Consider the following 23,222-nt stretch of genomic DNA (forward strand, 5'->3'; position numbering starts at 1 on the left):
GTGCTGGCGACAACGTTGTAAGAGCATCAAGAACTCAGATCAAACTTACAAAAACAAATGGATTTTTTTTTTTCAGAAATAGTTTTTAAATAAACACTTAAATACTATTGAATATTAGTGCTTGTGTTATGTGCTTTAAGTATTTAATTAAATGTTTTCATTTGAGCTGTCTATAAAAACCATCAGGCAAGAGTAGTGTTATCAATCAGTAGAAGGAGGAGGATTTAATTCTATCATAAGCTCATTTTGTTATTTTTAAGGTGTGATGTGATTTGTAGGTTGGAAGTACCAAATGTATTCACACATTTTTTAAACTATATAGCCATCTGTGTTAAAGGGAAGTTATCTTTTGTTTAAACCACAACATCTGGACAACCAGAAGTGGTTCATGGGTTCCCTAGCGGTGGACCATCAGAGTTTCGAAGTGGTGTGACGTAACGAAGATTAGTTTGTTTACAAGATTATTACTATGTCGGTCATTTCTCAGTTTAAGGAGTGCACTGACATTATGTAGCTGACAGAAGAAACAAAGTTCAACTTTAAGAAACATTTTATTGATCTTCATTGGTCTTGACACATTTTCACACAGTCATGGTTCACAGAACCAACGAAATATCAGTTTTGTTTTAATACTTTGTTCCAGGACTTTAATGGTGATAGTACAATATCATAATGAAAAGATCAGGTCAAACTAAAACCTTGGATTTTTATCCGTAGCAGTTCAGAGGGACATGGACAGTACTGATTAACCAGAAGACCATCAAGACATCAGACACGACCAAGCACAACTCATATGATAATCGTACAATCTTACACTGTATCTGAGACAAACCACAGATCCGCCCTCGCTCTCCATAAAACACAGGCGAATCCAGCTCAATCCATATTGACATATATTTATTTAAATAGATTAAATAGAATAATTGTTGAGAGCAATATTAATGTTAATGGCAGCTCAGATCAATTGGTGATTCAAATGAGAAATGTTCAAATTCATTTTTGATTACAGACTTTGGTATCTTGGCAAATCTGAGCCACTGAGAACTTTTCTGAAACTTTAAAGGAGAGCAATGAAATCAGCACGCATGTAAAGTGCATTTCCATTTCATGTAAATATATGGCAAAACATAAACGAGGTGAACTTTCAGTCAGAGAGGAGCAGATCCCTGCTCCACACTGTCTGACAACTTCATGTGTAACACACACACACACACACAAACAGAAGTGAATTCAGTACCAACTACACAGCTAAAAACAATCAATACTATTAGTAAAATCAGCTCAATATGCTCATTCTGATCACAGGCAATCCTCAAAGTACAGTAACAATCACCCTTACATGAAATTAAATAAAACAGATATAAAATAAACAGTCAGTGACCTTGATGATGTTGCACTTCAAGTAAAGTCATGCATAAAACACCAACACACGTTTTCTTCCATGCAGTGAGAATGAAGTTATTTTTGGATCGTACCATCTACATAAAAGTCTTTCTAGTTTAGACTACAGTAACATTAGTTTTCTAAAGGTCTGTGAAAGACAGAAATCTCTTGATACACGAACAGAGATTGTTTAGTGTATATGAATGCTACACATTACACTCAAAGCTAAGCTCACTGGAACTCTACAGAAACAGAAAGATGGGCCACATTTGAAAGAACCAGACATTTGCTGATAAATCAATCCAAACGTCTGAAGACAGAGGGATGATAATAGACCTAGGAGCCACATTTATTCCTACAAACCATCACTGAGGCAGGATTTATCTGCTTCATGACACAGATCAACCACAAAAACCATCCTTGTGATCCACATCTGTCAGTGGACATCCAATCAAAAAAACCATCTCATACATATAAAGTTCAAATAAATATGCATAAACGTTAATATATTTGTCTGAACTCTACAGAGTAGTGATATATCTAAAAGTGTCTTTAGTGTAACAGACTTTAACCCAAAATAATTAATTAAATACGGTAACCCACTGTCATAAATCTGGACAGAATGTGTGACATTGACACAAGTAAGCATTGTAATACTGAATCAAAGTGAAGTCTCATCATTTGACCACGAGCACTGGCACTAATGCTCCTCGATGATCACTTCATCTGTACGGCACGAGGACGTGATCCTAGGATGTGTCGGTTAATAATGTACACTGAACCTCAGATAAAACTGTGATATTTACAGTGCATTTAAGTCAAAGTCCTTTCTTGAATAACACACACACATCAGCTGTATTTTACACATGATAAGAAACATACGACACAGTACTCCAATCAAATCCACAGCTCTGTTCCTAAACCTAGCAGACTGCCTTGCTGTCTACACTTACTAGTTAGCGTCAAAAGCAGCATCCTAACGGTCAAGGAACCTCACAGGAGACTGATTTCAAATCTGAAGTGAACATCCTCCAACAAGCACAACATTTTAAAATGCACATATAAAAAAAGAACCTGTAATATGTCTCGACGTGCATCTGTTAGCGCTGGTAATTGAGACCGATTTCACAAAATTGTTTAGATTCCACTTCGCATGCTCTAGATTCGATTGGGGTTGATGTAATTCTATACGGTTCATTTTGACATGCATATATTTTTGGACAGACGTGAATTTTTCTTGAGGAGAACCATCTGTGAACCAACGCTGTGAGCTTACAATTGATAAATTACTCTAAAATTGAAACTATTTAATGTTAAAATTAACAATGGTCCAAATTCACTCGCCATTTTTTCAAAATTGTACTTTGTACACAAATGTTAATTAAACAAAGATTTTTTTAGCAACCTTCTGATGTCCATTTCATGCTGTAACTAGTAGTAAAGAGGAAGAGATGATTGGTTCAAGTGCCGCTTGAACAGAGATATCAATAAAATCAAAGCATGTCATGTTGTTTGAATTTGGTGATGAAATGTATAGAATTATTGCGATTATTGGATGCACATGACGAGTAATATTTAGTGAAGTTTCGTTGATGCATTAACAGCTCTCTAAGTTCTGGAACAGAGCTTGTGTCTTCCAGTCGTGGTACCAAACAACACTCAGGAACGTCTATAAAGCCTAAAAGCTGGACACAGTCCTCTCGTGAAACAAAAATGACTATTGTACAAGAAGCATGCTGACCAGAAGTAAAGAGATGATCCAGTGTGCAGTGAAAGAGAATATGTGACTGGATTCAGTCCCGTGTAGTGCAGTCACATACAGAGAAACGTTACTACAGGAAGAGACCTGTGATTTCAAGAGATGGACTCAAGTCTGGTTTCTTTCCCTTTGTTCATCATAAGGTGAAGGAGGGGTTGTGTTTCATCACTTCCTGTAGCAGGCGCTCTCGGTCAATCTGAGCTTTCTCGAGAGCTGACTGGACATCAGCGAGTCTGGACTCCAGAGACTGAACCAACAGTGAAAACAGAAACCGATTAGATTCTCAACTAGACTAAACATCAGACGTGATCAGCTTGAACAAAAACACTCTTTTGAAACACACTTTAAAGCCCTATTTCCTATATCTTAATCCCGTCCAAATCTGCTACGTCTGTAATAATTACGGAGCAAATTCAGTGATCCTGTGAGAAAACGAATCCTGTCCGAATGCAAATTTGTTTGTAATTGCGACAATGTGTTTTGGCCAACGTGAACTGTTGTAGATGATTTTACCGTACGCTTTTTTGATTTGTTTGACTCCCGGGAAAGAAAAAATTTAAATAACTGTTAAATAAATGTTTTAATTACATGTGCAACTTTACGAAAATTAAACATAAAACTAAAAGTAACCACACATTAACATACTAGCCATATAACTTCACCGTGGTATTTGTAGTAAACCTGTGGTTATACTATGGTAATGAATCTGAATGATTCAGAGCGTGTGATGCACAAAACAGACCCTACTACCTCTGTAATAAACACAGAGATGCTTAGACGTCAGGTGATAAGAATCTAAACTCAAACGTCATTTAGAAACCTAGTCCCGTTTGAATAGGACTCGAGAGACAATTTTTGTGAGCAGTTGTAGCAATATACCTTCACCCAGAAGTAATAAAAGACATTTAGGCTTCAGACATGTAATTAAGGTATCAAATGCCACTGTTGACATTTGAGAGTCTTGTCCTCTCGTAGCCACACACTGGAAAATTACTGTAGGCTTTAAACTTTAAAAACTAAACCATATTTTTTTATATTTCTCTGAAAAGGACACACGAACAAAACCTCTAAAATCTTATGGAAGCCCATTTTGGCCACATAAAAAAGTCAGGCTAAAAAAAAAAAGAAAAAAGAAAAAAAAAAAAAATTGGAATAAAAAGCAAAAGCAAAGCTAATTTTGAGATGCTAAGTAAATTATGAGATAAAATAATCCAAACCGAGACACTGTCATAATTATGAGATATTTAAAATGAAAAAGGTTAAAAGAGAAATTAAAGTCATAATTATGACATGTTGGCACTGAAAAAAACAACTATGACATAAGTCGAAATTAATGACAAACATAATTGGCAAAACAGTAGAAATACACATCAATTATGATAAAATTGAGATAATAAAAAGTTGACATTATGAGCCAAAAAGTCAATCATTACAAAAACTCAAAAGACAATTCTAATTTTATTTTTTATTATATAATATCATTTGTCTTTTTATCTAAATTTTGACTTAGTATCTCATAATGTCCACTTCTTTAGTTTTATCTCTGAATTTTGACTGAAGCATATTTTTATTTCACAAATGGGCTACCATACAAAGCTAATTTGTGCTTGTGTATAACAAAAAAATGGTACCACAAGATGCGTCACACTAGGTTTGATCCAGACAACGTCAAAAGTCATTTTTCTTTTATCTTTCTATGTCCATCCTGACATCATGCATCTGGAAATGCAACGTTCAATTTCAATATGAGTGAAAATGAGATTTAAAAACTACAATTGGGGCAGATGTTCTGTTTGACATCTCAAACCAAACTCAAACATGGCCAAACACATAAATAATGCAACATAACATTGAGTATAATGATTTTCTAATATATGATACCTTGTTCTTCTCCTCGGCTCTGAAGCAGGATTGGCCAGCTCTATCTTTGTCCTCGTCAGTCTCGATCCCTGATTGGCTCTGCGCAGCTGCATGTGTAAAAGTGAAACAGAGGAAGCAAACGTTAGTTTAACAGGTGACATATATCCTGTAATCTGAGCAGCTGCGGGAACTCAAACCCAAAGGACTCACGTCTCAAGCTGAGGATCCCATCATCCATACACTCCAGCACAATGCCGTCCAGAGAGAAGAGCACAGGAACTGGCTGAGGAGCGGTCGGGTACAGACGAGGACCATCGTCCTGTCAGAGAGGGAGAACACAAATCATTTCTCATTGCCTTTGTCTTGTCTTGCTTTATAAAATGTTGAAGCTTGTCCATTAACTGATCAACTATAAAAGGGAATGTCTAGTCTTCCATTAGCTCTGATTATGGGCATCATTTGGCCCTCATTCTCACCTTTAGTGTAATAGCAGTGTCCCGTAACCACAGTCTCATCGGCTGGGGGTCTGTGCTGAGCTCGTCCTCCAGGAAGGGTCCCAGCATGTTTAAGGTAGAAGCCAGGAGCTCTGCTTTGCACCCTGTCAGGCACATTTCCATGAAGCCCACGCTCTCAGACAGAGGAGAGTGTCTGGCTGCACGTGGTCCCATCTCCATCCTGAGGGCCGCTGCTGGGGGACAGGAGAGAGACCGGGGCCCGGGAGACAGAGGAGCACTCGGGGAGGAAGAACCGGCTGTTGTGGAGAGAGAAAAAAAAACATTTTGGTAAATCTTAAATAAGTGCCATACTGCATGTATCTGCACACACATGATGTTAACATCAGTGTGTTTCTACCCTGGAGTAAGCAATATTATGGAATAGGGCTGTCACTTTTAGTTCGAAAATCGATTGCACAATCGATCGGACCAACCAGAAAAGGTTTCGAAAAAGAAAATAGGGAATCGATTTTAACCAAATATGTACACTATTAATTTTAAAATAATTAAGCAATTAGAAAATATAGATGTAACAAAATTCACAAACAAGCAGAGAAAGAAAATAAAGAAATCTGAAATTGCAGTATGCGTTGCGAAAGCTAGACAGAAAATACCAGCATTTTACGCGCCTAGAAGACCCAGTGACGTCGAAAGTGACCTCTCTGCGTTCGCACCAAATGTGAATAGAGTGTCTGGCGCGAATGATTTCAGTGTTAGTCAGTGTAAAGATGCATTTACACGTGTCTGGAGGTCTCGCGGCGCAGTAGACGAGTTATGAGTTATGAAAAGGACCATTGCAAGCGACCGGCTTTTGTGATGGAAAATTGGCAGTAATACCCCCACCTTGCGCAGCTGTACCCGAGTGTCCCTGGGACATCAGTGCGGTCGGAGCGCGTTTTCTCAACAGCTGGACATATAGTGAATAAAAAACGCTCCCCTCTGGACCCCGAAAATGTTGATCGACTTGTTTTCCTGTCCAATAAATTTGCAATGGCCTTATTTTGCGCATTACAATATGCCTGCCTAGTGTCGGTTACGTTCAATAAAAAAACACACATGGCCTGTTCTCAAGTCCATTTAAAGTTTCATTTTTTTGGACAGTTGTTTGAAATGGATTGAATCATTATTTAAAATAATCTTGGAGATTTTTGAATTGCCTAAATCATAAATGCAGCCGGGTTGAAGCCTGAAGTGATGTTTTTCTTTTGTTATGGCAGCCGTCCCCTCTGCATATATATTTTTTCGAGAATGTTGCACTCCTGTTGCTGTTTGTTATTCTGCACGAAACTTCATGCCAAGAAATAAGAAATATTGCTGACTAGTGCGTTACCAGCGCTCTCTTTACCTTCTTCCGTTATTTGACGTTGAAAAAGGAAACCTTTTTTTTTTTCAATTTTTAGACATCGAAAATCGATTTTACAATCGATTCAATGAACACTTATGTCTTAAAAATCGAAAATGATTTTTTCACAAAAGTGACAGCCCTATTATGGATAAAGGAGTCATATTTTAGCCGGGAAGCAACGCATTGAATTTAAAAATGTCTTAAAGATGGATTTGTTCCTTAAAACACAGCTTTTTGCTTCAGCGGTTTGAATTACTTGTGGATTATTGTGATGTTTTTATCAGCTATTTGATTCTGATGGCACCCATTGCCATGGCCAATTCATAACTTTTTTTTTTGTTTTGAGTGGGTTTTATTCAATAACAAATCTGTATAACCATATATTTGTGGCTTTTTGTAAAATCTGCTTATGCCCAACTGATGGTTACGTTTAGTGGTGGACCTTTATGCTTTCTTTATTTCTAATCATTTCAATATTGTGCAGACACATTCAAAATCACCACTTGGTAAAATAGTTGTTTTCTCACGTGATCAGGTTAGATGCACCTGGAAACCACAGAAACTGAAACCTTCCTGGCATGCATGTTTGTCAGCTTGTGAGAAGCTGAATCAGCACAAGGACACTCAAATACTGAGGGCCAGTTGTGGTGCTCACAGTGAAAGTGTCACCAATGGTATCTTGGGAATGTTTGGTCATAAGATATGTGGTCAAAGATGTCCAAATAATAATAATAATAAAAAAAAAATAATAATAACAATTAGGCCTTGAAGTGTAAAGATTTTAAATGGCATCATATTTGGCATTCACATTAACGGACACATCCTAACCCTGTGTCAGTGCCAGTCCTCCCAGCAGGTCTGTGACTTTATGGTTGCCATGTTGTTTAGGCACAAGCTCTTGGGCTTCCAGTGCCACCACGATATCTTCACCACGCATCTCTGTCAGGCACCCCATTCGACTCAGACACAGAACTAACACAGACACCTGAGAAAGAAACAACAACTATGATCAAAGTAAAAGCTGTTGACAGCACTGATTGATTACTAAACTTTCACTGATTAGTAAAGTACCTGTCTACAATTTAGTTTTTTTGGTCACTGGCATCAAATCTGGCACAATTTTACTCTTTGAATATGTATGAATATGTACAAATTTGTCAAACACAGCCCGACAGCTCCTGGTTACACTGGAAAATGCTAAATCAATATGTAAACAGTTTGCATTAATCCAGTTCTTATAACTTCTGAAATAAGTATTTGTGGTTAGTCAATTTAGGAAACTGAGGAGTTTCTAGATGTGCTACAGACAGATAACACTCACCATATCTTGAGCAATGTCTTCAGTGCTCTGGGATAGAGAGCTGCTGAGGTCTGTTCCTGGAGCTGGACTCACACAGCTGCCGGAGACACCTGCACCATTGGGACGCAAAGACTCTGAATCACAACAACACAAATACACATGACTTAGACACTGACAGTTATGGTTATGGCTTTAAAATAAAAGTGCAAGTGCTGTACCGGAGTCCATGAGGATGACAAAGTTTTCACTGATGTCACTATCAATGGACAAGCCATCGTCCGACAGACTACTTTCTAAAATGGCACTGTCACAGGAGTTTTGGGAAGGCGACTGTTTCATGGACTGAAGCCGCTGGTTCCCCATTATGGAGGGACTGGACTCTTCTGGCCGTGCACTTTGCTCCCTACAGAAGTCATATCAACAAATGATACTTGAGTTGAATTACAAGTCATTAACCACACCGGCAGGAAGAGTTCAGCATAACTTGTCCAACATTAAAGGGACAGTTCATTAATTTTGTCATTAATTACTTATCCACATGTCATTACAAACCCATAAAACTATGCATTTTGGAAACTCAGAGGATATTTGTAATGAAACTTGAGAGACTTCTCTCCCTTCGTTGAAAGTCAAGTCCACCAGAACATTGACGCTTCAAAAAGGTCATAAAGACCTAAAAATCCTAAAGTAATCCATGTGAATTGAGACCTTTTATGTCCTATTATTAAATTATGTAATATAAGTCTCAGGTGTCCCCATAATGTGTCTGTGAAATCTCAGCTCAAAATACTCTACAGGTCATTTATTATATCATTTTGAAAAAGCCTACTTTGAGTGGAAGCAGAAACACACCGTATTCATGCCTGTTTCTTTAAATGCAAATAAGCTGCTGCACCCCGTCCCCTTTTCCGGAATAGATCTGCAAATTAACAGCTTATTCCTCAGATACTCTGCTAAAAACATCAGTTCGGTTTTGATTATGTCTATCACGCTGAAATTAAATAAACAATATTAGTTTTAACTTCTGATGTGTCTGTCACAGCATGTGAGTACTAAACTAAGTTTTCACTTATTGCACTTAAACTGTCAGATCCACACAAGTTTGTTAAAAACAAATATGTTGCAAAAACAGTCGGGGAAGTAGGGAAGTAGTAGGGAAGTCATCGCCTAGTGGTTAGAGAGTATGACTCTAACCCTAACCCTATTATACTTCCGCAGCATAAATGACTGCCCACTGCTCCTTGTGTGTGTTCACGGTGTGTGTGTGTGTTCACTGCTGTGTGTGTGTGTGCACTTTGGATGGGTTAAATGCAGAGCACAAATTCGTTTGGGTCACCATACTTGGCTGCATGTCACGTCACTTTCACTTTCGTTATGAATGTGAAGTAGAGGTCGACTGATATTGGAATTGGATTTTGCCGATACTGATAGCTAGGTTGGACCAAACTGGCCGATGCTGATTAATTAACTGATAGTTTTTAAAATGGATACTGAACAAAAACTAAAATAGTGCTTTATTAAAAGAAAAAATAATAATAATAATAATTAACCATACTAGTAGTATTAATAATAATAAAAGTAATAATAATAATAATAATAGTAATAATAAATGTTGAAATTACCAAATTTTAATAGAGCCCTATGAAATCCATTAAATTTTTTCCAAAATTTCATTATTTCTATTTTAATTTTTATGGATTCTTTGTTTTTTCCATTTTATTTTTTATCCACTTCTTTTTAATAGTTAAATTAAAGTTTATTAATCAAAAATTAAGTCTAATTAATCAAAAACACGAAACATACATTTTTACATCAATTTAATAAAAGTCGAACAAAAATTGCGTTTATGGCCCTATTAAATGTTTTATTTTTTCTCACCATATTTTTTATCGTTACCAAATTGTGTTTTAGCATGTCTAATTATTTGTATTAGTGTTGTCAAAAGACCCGGTACTTTGGTACCAAGTCGGTACTAAAAAAATAAAAATGTGGCGGTACCAGGTTTCTTTAAGTTCCGGTGGTACCGAGGACCCGGTCAACACGGTTCTTGACGCACACAGCGCATACGCGGACAGAATCTCAAAATCCAGTCATGAAAATGAAACTTACATTTTAATATGGAAAGTCACAGAATTTGTCAAAGTTAGCATAAATTAATATGCTATATTAAATTAAATTAACTTTTTTAAATTAATCAAATCAAATCTCCATATGGACCAGTATCTGTAAATGTTAAGCTGAAAGTTCGTTGAAATATGAATCTTGCATGTTCTGCGCATCTCTGTGTGAATGAATGAATGAATGGCTTGTTTACTACATAGACTGAAGCACATGATGCTTGCAGTAATTTCAGCATCTGCCGTCTCAGTGAGGAGATAAATACATAAAACAACATCACCAGAACTGTTCTGAGTCACTTCAAAAGCATTTTACCATTTCATTTGAGTAAAACCAGTGTCAGTTTAAAGCTATTCACGGTAACCCGTCAAAATAAGTTCATTTTTACATAAAGGCATTGTGCTACAAATATTACTATTATTTAGTAGAAAGTATGTGATACTGCTACTACTGTTGAAAAAATTAATAAAACTTTTTAGAGAAATAAATCACACAATATTTCTTTCATGTTTTAATTTTAATAGCAAATCCCATTTATTTACCAAAAAATAAAATGTTTAAATTTCATTAATTAAAAGACAAATTAAATTTGGGTGAAACTCGTTTACTGTTTTTCATAATTATATTACTTGTAGAAAAACTCTAAACACAATTGTAAATAAGTATAAAGAATGGCATTGGTTTTATTTTTTGTGATAAAAAGTTTTTTTGGTTTGTTTTATTAGCATATTTTTGTGGTTTGCTTTGGTACTGAAATTAGTACCGAGAACCGTGGATTTTCACTGGTATTGGTACCGAATACAGAAATTTTGGTACAGTGACAACACAAATTTGAATGCATAAAACAACTTGATTTATTCCTTTTTTTCCCTTCAAGAAGCCTTTTGATTTGTCCCGCCTAAAAAATTCTGTGTTGTGTATTAAAATTTTTCTGGTTATCCAATAAAGGCATGAAACATTAACTTTATTTGTCTTTTAATTACTGAAAATTAAGCAAACTTTGTTTTTGGCAAACAAAGGGGATTTACTATTCAAATTAAAACATGGAAGAAATGTTGTGTGATTATTCCTTAAAAATGATTGTTTGTTTCATTTTAGTAGTAGTAGTAGGCTATGTACATTTTACTGAAAAATAGACTTCAAAACACGGGCTGCCGTGAATACCTTTACAGTTCTGTGTATGTGATATGACCATACGGTCTATGGATATGATGCTAGTTTTATTCAAATAAAACGGTCAGATGCTCATGAAAGCTCTCTCAGAGCAGTTCTGGAGATGCTGTTCACATGTGTTTACATCCTCATTTAGTAAGATGGCAGACGCTGTAATCACCGCGAGCGTCACGCGCTTCAGTAACGTTATGTGTGTAAAAAATGAAACCTCGCGTCTGCGCCATTCATTAACAGTAACGCAGAACATGCAAGAGTCATATTTAAATAAACCTTTGGGGCTTTATAGTTACAGATACTAGTCCATATCGTGATTTGATTTAAGTGTAATTAAATACTTTTGATTAATTCATTCAAAATTTGACATTCCACGTTAAACTGTGAATTCTGTTTTATGACTGGATTCCGTGATTCCATCCATGTTTTCCACGTCACAGAAATCATAGGGCCCTACAATTATACCAGCACAATGTTTACTCTAATACTTTAACTGCTTGTATTTTTGAACACTTCATGATTATCTAATCAAAATAAAAGAGCAGCACTGAGTCTAGGAGAACTCATCGGTATCACACACACACTCTGGATTAGGGCTGCACGATGTGTCGTTTAAGCATCGATATCGTGATGTACGAATCCACGATAGTCACATCGCAGGATGTGCGATGTAGGCTGTCGTAGTTGATCTGTTATTCATTAACTGTACGGGCCAGCTGCTCCCCGGCCCTTGACGAATGTGACTCGCGGATTAATTGCACAGCTTAACCATCATAGAGTGAAAGTTTATAATTTGCATGCGTTTTTAAGTCCTGTCAGTTTAACAGGGCAGAGAGAGAGAGGGAGAGAGAGAGAGAGAGAGAGAGAGCGCAAGAAAGCGCGCGAGAGAGTGCGTGCGAGAGAGAGAGAGAGAGAGAGAGAGAGAGCGCGAGAGAGAGACCCGGCCGCATGCTCACCGTCTTGCTCTCTCTCCCTCGCGCATATTAATCAATTGACAAGATGGTGTCGATGTTTAAATCATTTAAAATGAGAATGTAAGTGTGCTCACCCCATTTTTGTTTGTAAGAAAAAAATAGATTAGATTTCATATCGCAATATATATCGCAGAAAAATAAAATATCGCAATGTCATTTTTTCCCAATATCGTGCAGCCCTACTCTGGATGTATCGCGTTTAACTCGAGCAGTGCTCTTAAACAGTTAATTTATTCACCAAACGGACACAAGTTTACTTCAACAATGAGGCATAGATAAGTTTGAAGATCACTGTTTAAAAAAAACGGAGCAAACGGAAATGGCGATCTATAGACGGTTTCAACGGCAACAACATAAACAAACGTTACTGCACATATGCGCTTTTGTGGCCCTAACTTAACTTCCGGTAGACTTCCAAATAGAGTCAATAACAACAGCCAAGTCCCTCTAGAGTAGATTTTTTTTTGATAACAAACAAAATATGTTTGCTGCATAAATCCGGTGGACTTAATGAAAATGCAAATTAATTATTTCAAAGCAGGAGATGCATAAAGCGCGAGAAATAGAGGTTTCCCCAGTAACAGCAGTAAACAAAGCAAAGCTACGCTCACAAACGCTGCGTTATCAGGCATATAACATGCAAGTCTTCCTTCAGAAATAGTGATATAAAAACACCCGTGCCTCGTTTTGATATTTAAACATATAAATTGAAGGAATTATTATTATTAAACGTGCAGTACGTAGCGTGACTCATGTTTATTCAACGAAGCCCTTTGGAAAATCGATCAGTTTTCAAATCATGGCGAGTCTTAAAAAATAAATAAATGTATGGGAAACACATCGCACAGCACAACCATCTGACCCCAACTTCAGTCTGCTCATCACCTTGACTTTAACTGCGTTTGTAGAAGGCACCGGAGCCAGACCGATATACACAACACAGACCGGAAGTTAACTTAGGTCCAGGCGCGTGCGGCCTATGAAACCGTCAATATTACAGCTCTATAAATGAAGCATACAGACTTTATTAGAGCCACGGAAAGACAAACGTTTTGATGAAAATGCTCAATATACAATTCATTATGTACATTAACAATGATTCGGGCGAAAATAATGTAATTTAACGGAAAACTACTGTATGTGAATGTCGCTCTGTGGCAGGGCAGGATATTCTGTCAGCTGCATTTAAATCCGTGTCTGAAGTTTCTCCTCTGTTCAGCGTGCAGCATCACATGTCTAAACAAAGAACACGTGCTGTCAGTGATTTCAGCCAATAGAGACTGCTCTCGCACTGTATAATGTATACAGACCCTTCTCAGCTGCTCCAGCAACGGACTCAACCTGGAAAACTATCACCATGGATTTTTGCAGATAACCGATTGTTCCAGCAATCAAGTATCGGTGCCGATTAATCGGCAAAACCGATACATCGGTCGACCTCTAATGTGAAGGTAGTGATCTGTACTCATCAGTGCATTCAAAGACAGAACAGTTCGAATGCTTTGCTCAAACTTTTGTCGTGGCGTTAAAACTGGTACACTGTTGTTGTCTGTGAAAACACAATGGTGGCACCATGGGTAGAAACTTGCAGATAAAGGAGTGTTAATATTATAATAAGATCCACTTTCTTTGTCACAGGGGGAGCAAAATCTGAGCAACTTTTTTTTTTATACCAGCTTGCAGAGAAAGGCTAACCAAAAAAATAAAATTACTGGGTTGTTAGATCTTATCTATTACAAAGTGGGTAAATATTTACGTAAACTTGGATTTAACCACTCAATTTATATGGATTACTTTTCCGATGCCTTTCCGAACTATTTGATGCATCAAAATTGTGGTGTAATGGACTTTCAATAGAGGGACAGACATTTATAATGTACTGCAACTAATGGTTTCAAATACAGCCCAGTGTGTCTTCCTTAAACTAAATATAGGCTTTCACTAAAATTGCCACAAGCGGTATCAGCTCTTTTCAATTATGTACTGTGTGCACTGTTTGTGAGACATTCAGAAACAAAAAATACATTGTTTCAAGCTTAACCACAAATTAAATGTTTCTGATTAGGCGATAATTTGTAGGATGGAGTCAACAATGGCCAAGTGATCGAACTGTTTTTTATTTTTTTTTTTGTAACTGAAAGAGTTCATCAGCAGCCCAAGGACATAAATGTGAACAGTAAAATTATGAATTTCAGCCACTGTAAGATTTAACAGATTTTCCAAATCAATACAATCCTAAAAGCAAGACCTAAGCTAAGCAGATGGCTCAAAGTTCTTACTTGTTTTGAGGAGTGAAGAGTTTCGTCATGCCAGATCCTCGGCTCAGCATGCTGAAGGCATCTTTCGTGATGGACAGCGCACCCTTGGTGAGATCCAGGGAGGCGCTGAGTGCGTCTTTGGTGACACCTTTGGTGGCATTCAGGGCACTGGACAGCTCTCCCTCCAAGCTGAAAGTGGAGCTATGATGGGACAGTAATGCAGGATTCCCTGGAGAAAGCAGAGGAGAAGAGGAAGTAACGGCGGCCTGAGTTTCATCATCCTGCCCCGTTGGTCCATCCATTCCTTCTTCAACAGCTTCACAAGCCTCCTCTACTGAACCCTCCTGCTCGGCATCATCCTCTTGATCTTCATTCCTTCCTGTCCCACTGTCCTCCATTAGTACTGGCTCGCCAGCATGGTGGGATGGTGACAAATCAGGGTCGGTCAAGCTAGGACTGTCTGTTTCCTCAGGAGAATGGGCTTCTTCTACTTGCTCGGATGTTGCAGGAGGAAGCAGTAGAGCAAGTTCTATCGCCTCCATTAGGATTGAGAGACAAACCAAAGGGGGATCTGATGTTTTATGCTCAGGTTGTCCCAAACCCTGGACGTCCTTGGTCAAATCTCCAGCTAGTCGGGCAAGGTATTCCTTCATCCGCAAAAGAGCTAAAAACTGGTAGTGGTTGAGCCACATTTTGACAGGAGTGATGGATTGGGCTAAGATATGAATAGAGGCCATGGGAGAGTTGACTAGATCTTCAGTTTGGTCAACTTTACTAGATGCGACGTTATTTACACCCTGCTGTGAGTCAAGAAGTGGTTGTTTGCTAAAACAAGTTGAGGATTTTGAATCTGCAACTATATTTGAACAGTGAGAGTCTTTTTTGAAGGCAGAAGGGCAGCAAATCCATAAGGATATGGCAAAGGGCTCCACAAAGGGAAGAGCTTTCCCTCTTAGCCCTCGACGAGCCCCCTCAAATCCAAGAGTCACTTGGGACAGACTGACAGACCAGACATCCTGGGAGCGAGAGGGATGTTTGTGTGCTAATGACTGGGACTCATTTTCCAGAGAGTGCTGAAGGAATGCAGAAGGCAGGGGATGAAGGACACTCTGATCGCGAGGGAAAGGTTGGCTAGCTGTGGGATGGAAGAAAGGGTGGACAGAGAAGCTGCTATAAGTACTGTTGAGGTCCGAATGGGAACCATGAGGAGTGTGGCGTGTGTTGCTGAGGACGATCTGAGGAAGACTGACACTCAATGACTGAGGACGGTCTGGGTGATCCAGAAAAGAGGATTCCAGAGGAATGATGAGCTGAAGAGAAAGAAGTCTCAGTGAAAACACTAAAATTAAATAAAAATATTATCGAAAGAGCAAAGATGTCTGCTTTAGGATGGAGGGTTTTTTCGAGGCTTTAAGTATAAATGATGTTCCTGAACTGCCTTTTTAAAGTGTCACTTAAATATGGGAATGTCTATAGCTCGCTTGAGGTGGTTTTTGACTTGTGCGGAAAAGGGTTAATGCATATAATGGGAGATGAAAACACATTTACCCAGGAAATTCCTCCATGCGCACCAAAAAAAAAAAATCATGTGACTTTGCGCCATGGGAGATCTCGTTGCACAGCATCTGAAATGCTATGGTCATTCTTAAATGCCCAAGTAAAATCTGTCTTTACACGACTGTATTCCCAAACAGCAGCATCCACCAGCGAAAGTAATTACAGCATTTATTGTGTTCTGCATATGCCAGTTTATCAGGAAGTGGTGCTTTTGTTTCTTTGGCTCATTTGATGGAAACTTGGTCCTTATTTACAAATGTTTTATGTGATATTTCATTTCTGCGTACAAATTTGCAACTTTGGATGGAAACCCGGCTTACGATAAAGAAAATGAAAATTAGTTTGGAAAAGAAGCACCAAAACCTTATTAGGAACATCTGAATTTTTCTTTTACAAAACATTTCTTTCAAAGCACATAGTTGGTTTACCTTTAGCTGTGTTGCATCCAGGCGGATATCGATGTGTTCGTCTGTCTTGCTGCTGTCCTGGAGGTGATAAAAGGCTTTGACCTGATCTAGCGTCCTGTGTAGACCCCGTGAGAACAGAGTCATCCACAAGACACTTGGGGCATCCAGACACATTTGCAGACCATTGAGCTGGGCATAAAGATTAGAGGAGGGAACTGGAGAGAGAGGAGGGGCCAATGGGAGGAAAATAAAAATTACAAGATTAGATTAAGATGAATTAAACTCTTTCCCACCAAGATAGATCAACCTTCACACAGCGGTCGAACAAAAATGTGAGTTTGTTCTTATGAATGATAGGCATTAACCATAGTAATCAATGGATGTGTAAAATCATAGCTAACGCACCAGGAAGTCCAGGGTTATCAGGGTAGTAGTATTCAGTGAACTGAAGGTGAATTGCAGGAGTGTTGTCTAGGAGATGTAATGATTTGCGGTTGCAGGAGAAGAGAGACTGTGTTCTCTTGCTGTGACGGCCTCCAGTGGACACCTACAACAACAGATGGGTTTTAATAACAGTATGCTTTATTTATTTATTGACTTTAGCTTCTCAAAAAAGGTGACCCAGTGTTCTGGGAGTTAGTAACATTTAATTTATTTTAAAAAGCAGAAATCATAGCCATAGCCAAATCATAAAATAATGGTGGGGGTTTGGGTCTGAAAAAAAAAACGTTTTGTTTCTTATGCTCCATTTATATGTTTACAATTATACAGTAACAGCAGAATTGTTTTTCTTCTCGGATTTAATATAAATGTTTTCTATTTGAATATATTGTAAAAATGAAGTTTATTCCTGTGATCTAAACTGTATTTTCAGCATCATTACCCCAGTCTTCAGTGTCACATGCTGATATACTGCTAAAGAAACATGTATTATCATCAATGTACACAACTTAACACATTTGTGCTACTTCATATTTTTGAACTCAGGCAGAACATTAAACCATTTCTTATACTTGAGGGTAACATTTATTTAACAACTTTTTTCCCCACATTTTCTGTTTATTCAGTCTTGCTAACTTTGAGAACTGTAGTTTTAAGAGTACACACTTATGTCTCTTTTGAGCTACCAAGACAACTGTAAACATGCATTATATCATAAGTGCACTGATGAAATCTTCAAGCCTTAAGGATGCGTTACATTAAAAATTAAAGTTTCACAATGTCTAGTTGAGAACGAAAAATACTTGCCGATCCACATTACACATGAATGTATCAGATTCTTAAAAAAAAAAATCTGAATTAGTGTGACGTGTTCAATTTATCTCAAAGAATCTCTTCAAAATTGTCATCTTGCCCTTGAACATCACATTTCTACTCTTAATCTGCATAAGCAGATTTAATTTAGTAATAATAATTACTATAATAATAATTCAGAGTCTAATTCGGATGGAACGGACTTGTGTCACATAAAAATCACAAGTATACAAGCTTGTGGTAAAAGAGTAAAAACAAATACAAAACTTGCTTTCTCTTTTAGCAGTCGGTGTATGTCTATTCACAATCTAATAATAAATTATTTACAGACTTTTTCTGTGAAATTTCCTGTGAAATGTGTAGACATCTAAAGTATTGTTCAGATTACACATTATCCACAAGTGGGCTTCAAAAACAATGTAAACCTGGGAATAACCAAAAAGGTGTACATACTTTGTAAAATATAGTTTCAAATGAATTAAAACAAAATACATTTTATAAAAATATTTTTTTTTTTTAATGGAGAGATGGACTTTTAATGTGCACAGTATTTAAGAATATAAAGTGTGTTTCATTGATTTAGCATGTTTATGTAGAGATGTCTCAGACCTGATGGATTTCCAGGTCGTCCACACGGATCACCATACAGCTGGAGCGAAGCCTCTTCAGTGGGGGTCCTGAGGACGGGACGGCTGCTGAAGTACGCCGTGAGGTCTGAGACCGCTCAGGACTGAGATTGGGCAGTGATTCTCCATCTGTGTAACATAAAATAAGGTCACTTCGACATTAAGAAACTAACACAATAAAGCAATCTCTCAAGAGGAAAAAAAACCATGTCAAGTTCATAGAACGCTTACCCTTGATTTTTTTGGGCGGAGAGTCTTTAGCAGACATGTTTGGCTCTGGATGCGGTCCAGGGAAGCCCAGATCCTCCACCCTCCTCTGAAACTCCTGCAGCAGTTTGGCGGCCCACTGAGCACGAGACTCCATCGCCCCGCAGTGACGCTCCCAGTGACGACAGCCATCACCTGTACAGCACAGCACATGTCACTAATCAACACACGTCTCTCAACTACACATCTGGCTCTTACCCTGCAGTCAACCATTCACACAATACACCCACTTCAAACAGTTATGGGGTCAGAAAGTTTGGGGGGGGGGGGGTAGTTTTATTCAAGAAGGATGCATTATATTAATCAAAGGTGACAGTAAATACAATAATAATGTTACAAAAGACTTTTCAAACAAATGCTGTTCTTTTAACTTTCTTTAAAAACACTTACACTTACACACTTCTAAAAACCAAATCAGCATTTTAGAATGGTTTTTGAAGGATCCTGTTACACTGAAAACTGAAGTAATGATGCTGAAAATTCAGCACTTGATCACACGAATAAATAACGTTTTTAAATATATCCAAATACAAAACAGTGATTTTAAATTGTAATAATATTTTACAATTTTACTGTAATATGATCAAATAAATGCGGCCTTGGCCATCATAAGAGACTCCTTTCAAAATCGTATGAACGGTAGTGTGAATTTTGAATGGTAATTGGACTGAAGCACATCTGTATGTATAAACTGAAGCTCGTAGTGGAGTCACCTGGCCTGTGTAACGGGTAATAGTCACAGCCCAGCTTCCGGAAGGTCAGCTGCATCGCACCCTGTGTGCCTGGAGGTGGAGCTTCATCTGTGTGTGCAGCATTAATCACATCAGTCAGCCCTCGTCAGGGTGAAATATCTAACTGGTGACAACATATGTTAGTCAAGCTCAATCAAATACTCAAACCGCCGCGAGTCTCTGTCTTCCAACGAACACTAAAGACAATATTTATTTGAATGTCCAAACTGCTTTTTCATAAAAAGTAAGCCAAAAGTGGTTTAAATTCATCCCGTTTCTCGCATTAACAGCCCCACTTGACTTTCATTGTTTGGAAAAGAGCAGCTTGAACATTTTGTTAAACATCTCCCTTTGTTCTCCAGAGAAGAAGAAAAAAGTCTGGGTTTGGAATGGCATAAGGGGGAGTAAATGGCCGTTTTAATTTCCGATGACCCATTAGATCAGAATTGAGTACCAGAATCTGAGGAGCTGTCGTTGCAGATATGCAGGTCGAGTCGGGAGATGAACGTGTGGTAGGATGATTCCTTGACATCGTGGAGGTCAAAATACTGGGCCAGTGTGCTGGGGGTCCCGACCGCTTCGGGTGGAGGAGGTTCAGTCCACAGAGAGTGGATCCCAGGAGAGGGAGGTGCAGTCTGGTGCACAAATACAAGAAGACATGAATAAACTCTCAAGCACTGTCTGAGTCATTCACAAAGAGCGGCTGCTCCTGGGTAGAGCTGGGATTTCATATATTATAGACGCCTTTACACTACATTTACTTTGCTGAGCTGTTTTGTAATGACGATTGTGTTAAAAAGCCACACGGAAACCAGCAAAACCTGATTCATGAACCCTGAGCCAGCTGCAGCATAAGACAAGGGTTTCGTTTTTGATCTTAACACATCAAGTGGCAGTAAGAAGAGCATCTATTTTCCTAACAGACTGATTTGAGGCTGATTTAAAGGGCAGAGAGTGGCACCTGTAGTGTCTCAGCAGCCATGCTCTTCCTCTGCTGGCCGGACTTCTCCATGGCTTCACTCAGAGACTTGGCGTAGTGGATGATGGCCTTGAGCTGAGAGTCCGTCAGCACCCACAGCAGATCGTCCAGAATAAACAGCAGCTTAGAGGCCAAGACATCGCAGTCCTTCACCTGAGAGGAGGAGACTCAACGTCAGCACACAATCTTTTCACAAAAAGTAAATCTCACAATATAAGAATTGCTTTTCCCCAATATCATACAGCCCTAATTCTGATGATTATGAAAACAGTGATTTGATATTAGTTGCAGTATACCAAAGCAAGACATAAAACAAAGCAAGTCAATAAAATCAGCAGCAACAGATGATGCCCTATCAAACAATCTCACATCAAAACTTCAACATTAATGTGAAATGAATGGCCAAAGAATGGAAAAATGGCCAGAATCTTCCAAGCAAGATGGAAGAACTATGCAAACTTTGCAACTAGTTCGGTCATTTTCCCAGGTGCCTATGGCAAACGTGATATGAAGAAAGAAAATGTTTGAACAGCCAATTGTTCTCAAAACAAATATCAAAACCATACCCTGCGCTTGAGAGCGATGCGTATGCATCCTTGATTGGTAATGAGGCGCAGTGGTGTGCTGCCCAGATCCTGCTCGTCTCTCTCGATGGCGTCCGCCTCTATACGCAGACTCTGCCAGTTGATCTCCTTGAATGTTAGGACCTGCAGGACACCAGAGACTGTATGAGGATGAGACATAACACACGCAATCAAACACAACACAGGCTCAGCTATGAAAGGAGACCTGCCTTTTGATTTTTGTTTTTAACCAATTACCAGTTATCTATAAAAGGCATCTTCTGGTCAAGCAGATTAACTGGATAAATAAAAATATTATAAAAACACTAAATAAAAAAAATAGCTTACTAATACACAAACCATTCACAATTGCTAAACTCTGCTATAATAGAAGGCTCTGAGTGATACTAAATGAAGTTATTTGGGAGCCTCTTCCCATCACTTCTCGACTAGTAGTCCTTCATTTGAAGCATGAGTCGACTAATCGCACATTTATTAATAAACCACTTAAATCCCTATAATGAGCCTTTAATTGGCTACATTGCCTAATAAGAGCTCAAGCACAAATGCATGAAGCTTGCCACAGCGCACCGCAGAAGCTATGGTTATGAATGTGTCAGTGTAAAACAGTGAGGAGGCTGCATTAACATTTTGATAATTTGATAAACTCACGCTCTCTTTGTTTAAAGTTTAAGAGGACTGATATGGTGCCTGTATGCTTGTTTCATATGGATTACATAATCTGAGAATATCTGTTTTTTCATTCTCCGATGAAGCCCCTTTCTGATTGTTTGGGGCATCTGGAAAAAGGCTTGTCCGGAGAAGAAAAGGTGAGCGCTACCATCAGTCCTGTGTCATGCCAACAGTAAAGCATCCTGACACCATTCATATGTGGGGTTGCTTCTCATCCAAGGGAGTGGGCTCACTCACAATTCTGCCCAAAAACACAGCCATGAATAAAGAATGGTACCAAAACACCCTCCAACAGCAACTTCTTCCAACAATCCAACAACAGTTTGGTGAAGAACAATGCATTTTACAGCACGATGGAGCACCGTGCCATAAGGCAAAAGTGATAACGAAGTTGCTCGGGGACCAGAATGTTGAAATTTTGGGTCCATGGCCTGGAAACTCCCCAGATCTTAATCCCATTGAGAACTTGTGTTCAATCCTCAAGAGGCGGGTGGACAAACAAAAACCCACTAATTCGGACAAACTCCAAGAAGTGATTATGAAAGAATGGGTTGCTATCTGTCAGGATTTGGCCCAGAAGTTGACTGAGAGCATGCCCAGTCGAATTGCAGAGGTCCTGAAAAAGAAGGGCCAACACTGCAAATACTGACTCTTTGCATAAATGTCATGTAATTGTCGATAAAAGCCTTTGAAACGTATGAAGTGCTTGTAATTACAATTCAGTACATCACAGAAAAAACTGAAACAAAGATGTAAAAGCAGTTTAGCAGCAAACTTTTTGAAAACTAATATTTATGTAATTCTCAAAACTTTTGGCCACGACTGTATATATAATATAAATTATAAAGTATTTATATACAAACACATACAATATATACAAATATGAGTGTGAGTGTGACACAATACTTATATTTCGAATCAGTTAATCATTTAAGCCCTAATTTACATCTTAAACTGTTATTATGGGGCGACTGCTTCAAGCTCCTCCTTTGTTGCTAACAGGATTATAAATGCATCTCATTTCAAATCTGTTGAAATTAGTGACACAGTATAACATTTGTTAATTGCAGTCGAAACACAATTTTGTTTATTATTTTTATTCTTCTACTTTAAAGGAGCTATGTGGAGGTTTTTACTTTAAAAAAATCTTTAAGATAGAGTTTTCATTTGTACATGTATGAGCCAACCATGATGTAAAAAAAAGAATGACACCTCGACTGTCCACCACGGTTGCCTCTATCAGCCTGTAGGCTCAATTTTGTGTGGAGGAGTCCGGGCCCGAATTGGCGCGAAAATTCACAAAATGTGATGTCATGCGTGTTCTCGTCTACTTGGGCTTACAACCATACGGCACGCCAGCCATTATAGTAAGCAGCGGCAATAGTGTTTTCAAATGGACTCTGCAGATGGAAAGAAGCGACCAGTCTCCAGCACAATTCAGACACCCACGGACACTCCTCGTAAGTTAAAAAATAAAAAAAAAAGAG

At 38.3% G+C, this 23,222-nt stretch overlaps 1 protein-coding gene across 3 annotated transcripts in view; it reads right to left on the reverse strand.

Annotated features, from left to right (window-relative positions):
* Positions 1-3,247: 3,247 nt before the first annotated feature.
* Positions 3,248-23,222, reverse strand: part of LOC132117907 (bridge-like lipid transfer protein family member 3A) — a 33,239-nt gene continuing 13,264 nt past the window's right edge. For 2 of the 3 annotated variants that reach the window (XM_059527266.1, XM_059527268.1), the window contains 16 exons: positions 21,046-21,186; positions 20,462-20,632; positions 19,955-20,135; positions 19,483-19,569; positions 18,734-18,904; positions 18,486-18,631; positions 17,028-17,169; positions 16,644-16,837; positions 14,680-15,968; positions 8,360-8,544; positions 8,163-8,275; positions 7,670-7,826; positions 5,479-5,753; positions 5,213-5,321; positions 5,024-5,109; positions 3,248-3,389 (listed from right to left, as the gene is read on the reverse strand). In XM_059527266.1, coding sequence (XP_059383249.1) covers positions 3,279-3,389; positions 5,024-5,109; positions 5,213-5,321; positions 5,479-5,753; positions 7,670-7,826; positions 8,163-8,275; positions 8,360-8,544; positions 14,680-15,968; positions 16,644-16,837; positions 17,028-17,169; positions 18,486-18,631; positions 18,734-18,904; positions 19,483-19,569; positions 19,955-20,135; positions 20,462-20,632; positions 21,046-21,186 — 3,558 coding nt within the window. In that variant the 3' untranslated portion in view covers positions 3,248-3,278. The remainder of the gene's footprint in view (positions 3,390-5,023; positions 5,110-5,212; positions 5,322-5,478; positions 5,754-7,669; positions 7,827-8,162; positions 8,276-8,359; positions 8,545-14,679; positions 15,969-16,643; positions 16,838-17,027; positions 17,170-18,485; positions 18,632-18,733; positions 18,905-19,482; positions 19,570-19,954; positions 20,136-20,461; positions 20,633-21,045; positions 21,187-23,222) is intronic. The other variant, XM_059527267.1, reaches the window with a different exon arrangement.

Source organism: Carassius carassius, chromosome 37, assembly GCF_963082965.1.
Source record: "Carassius carassius chromosome 37, fCarCar2.1, whole genome shotgun sequence".
Classification (NCBI taxonomy): Eukaryota; Metazoa; Chordata; class Actinopteri; order Cypriniformes; family Cyprinidae; genus Carassius; species Carassius carassius.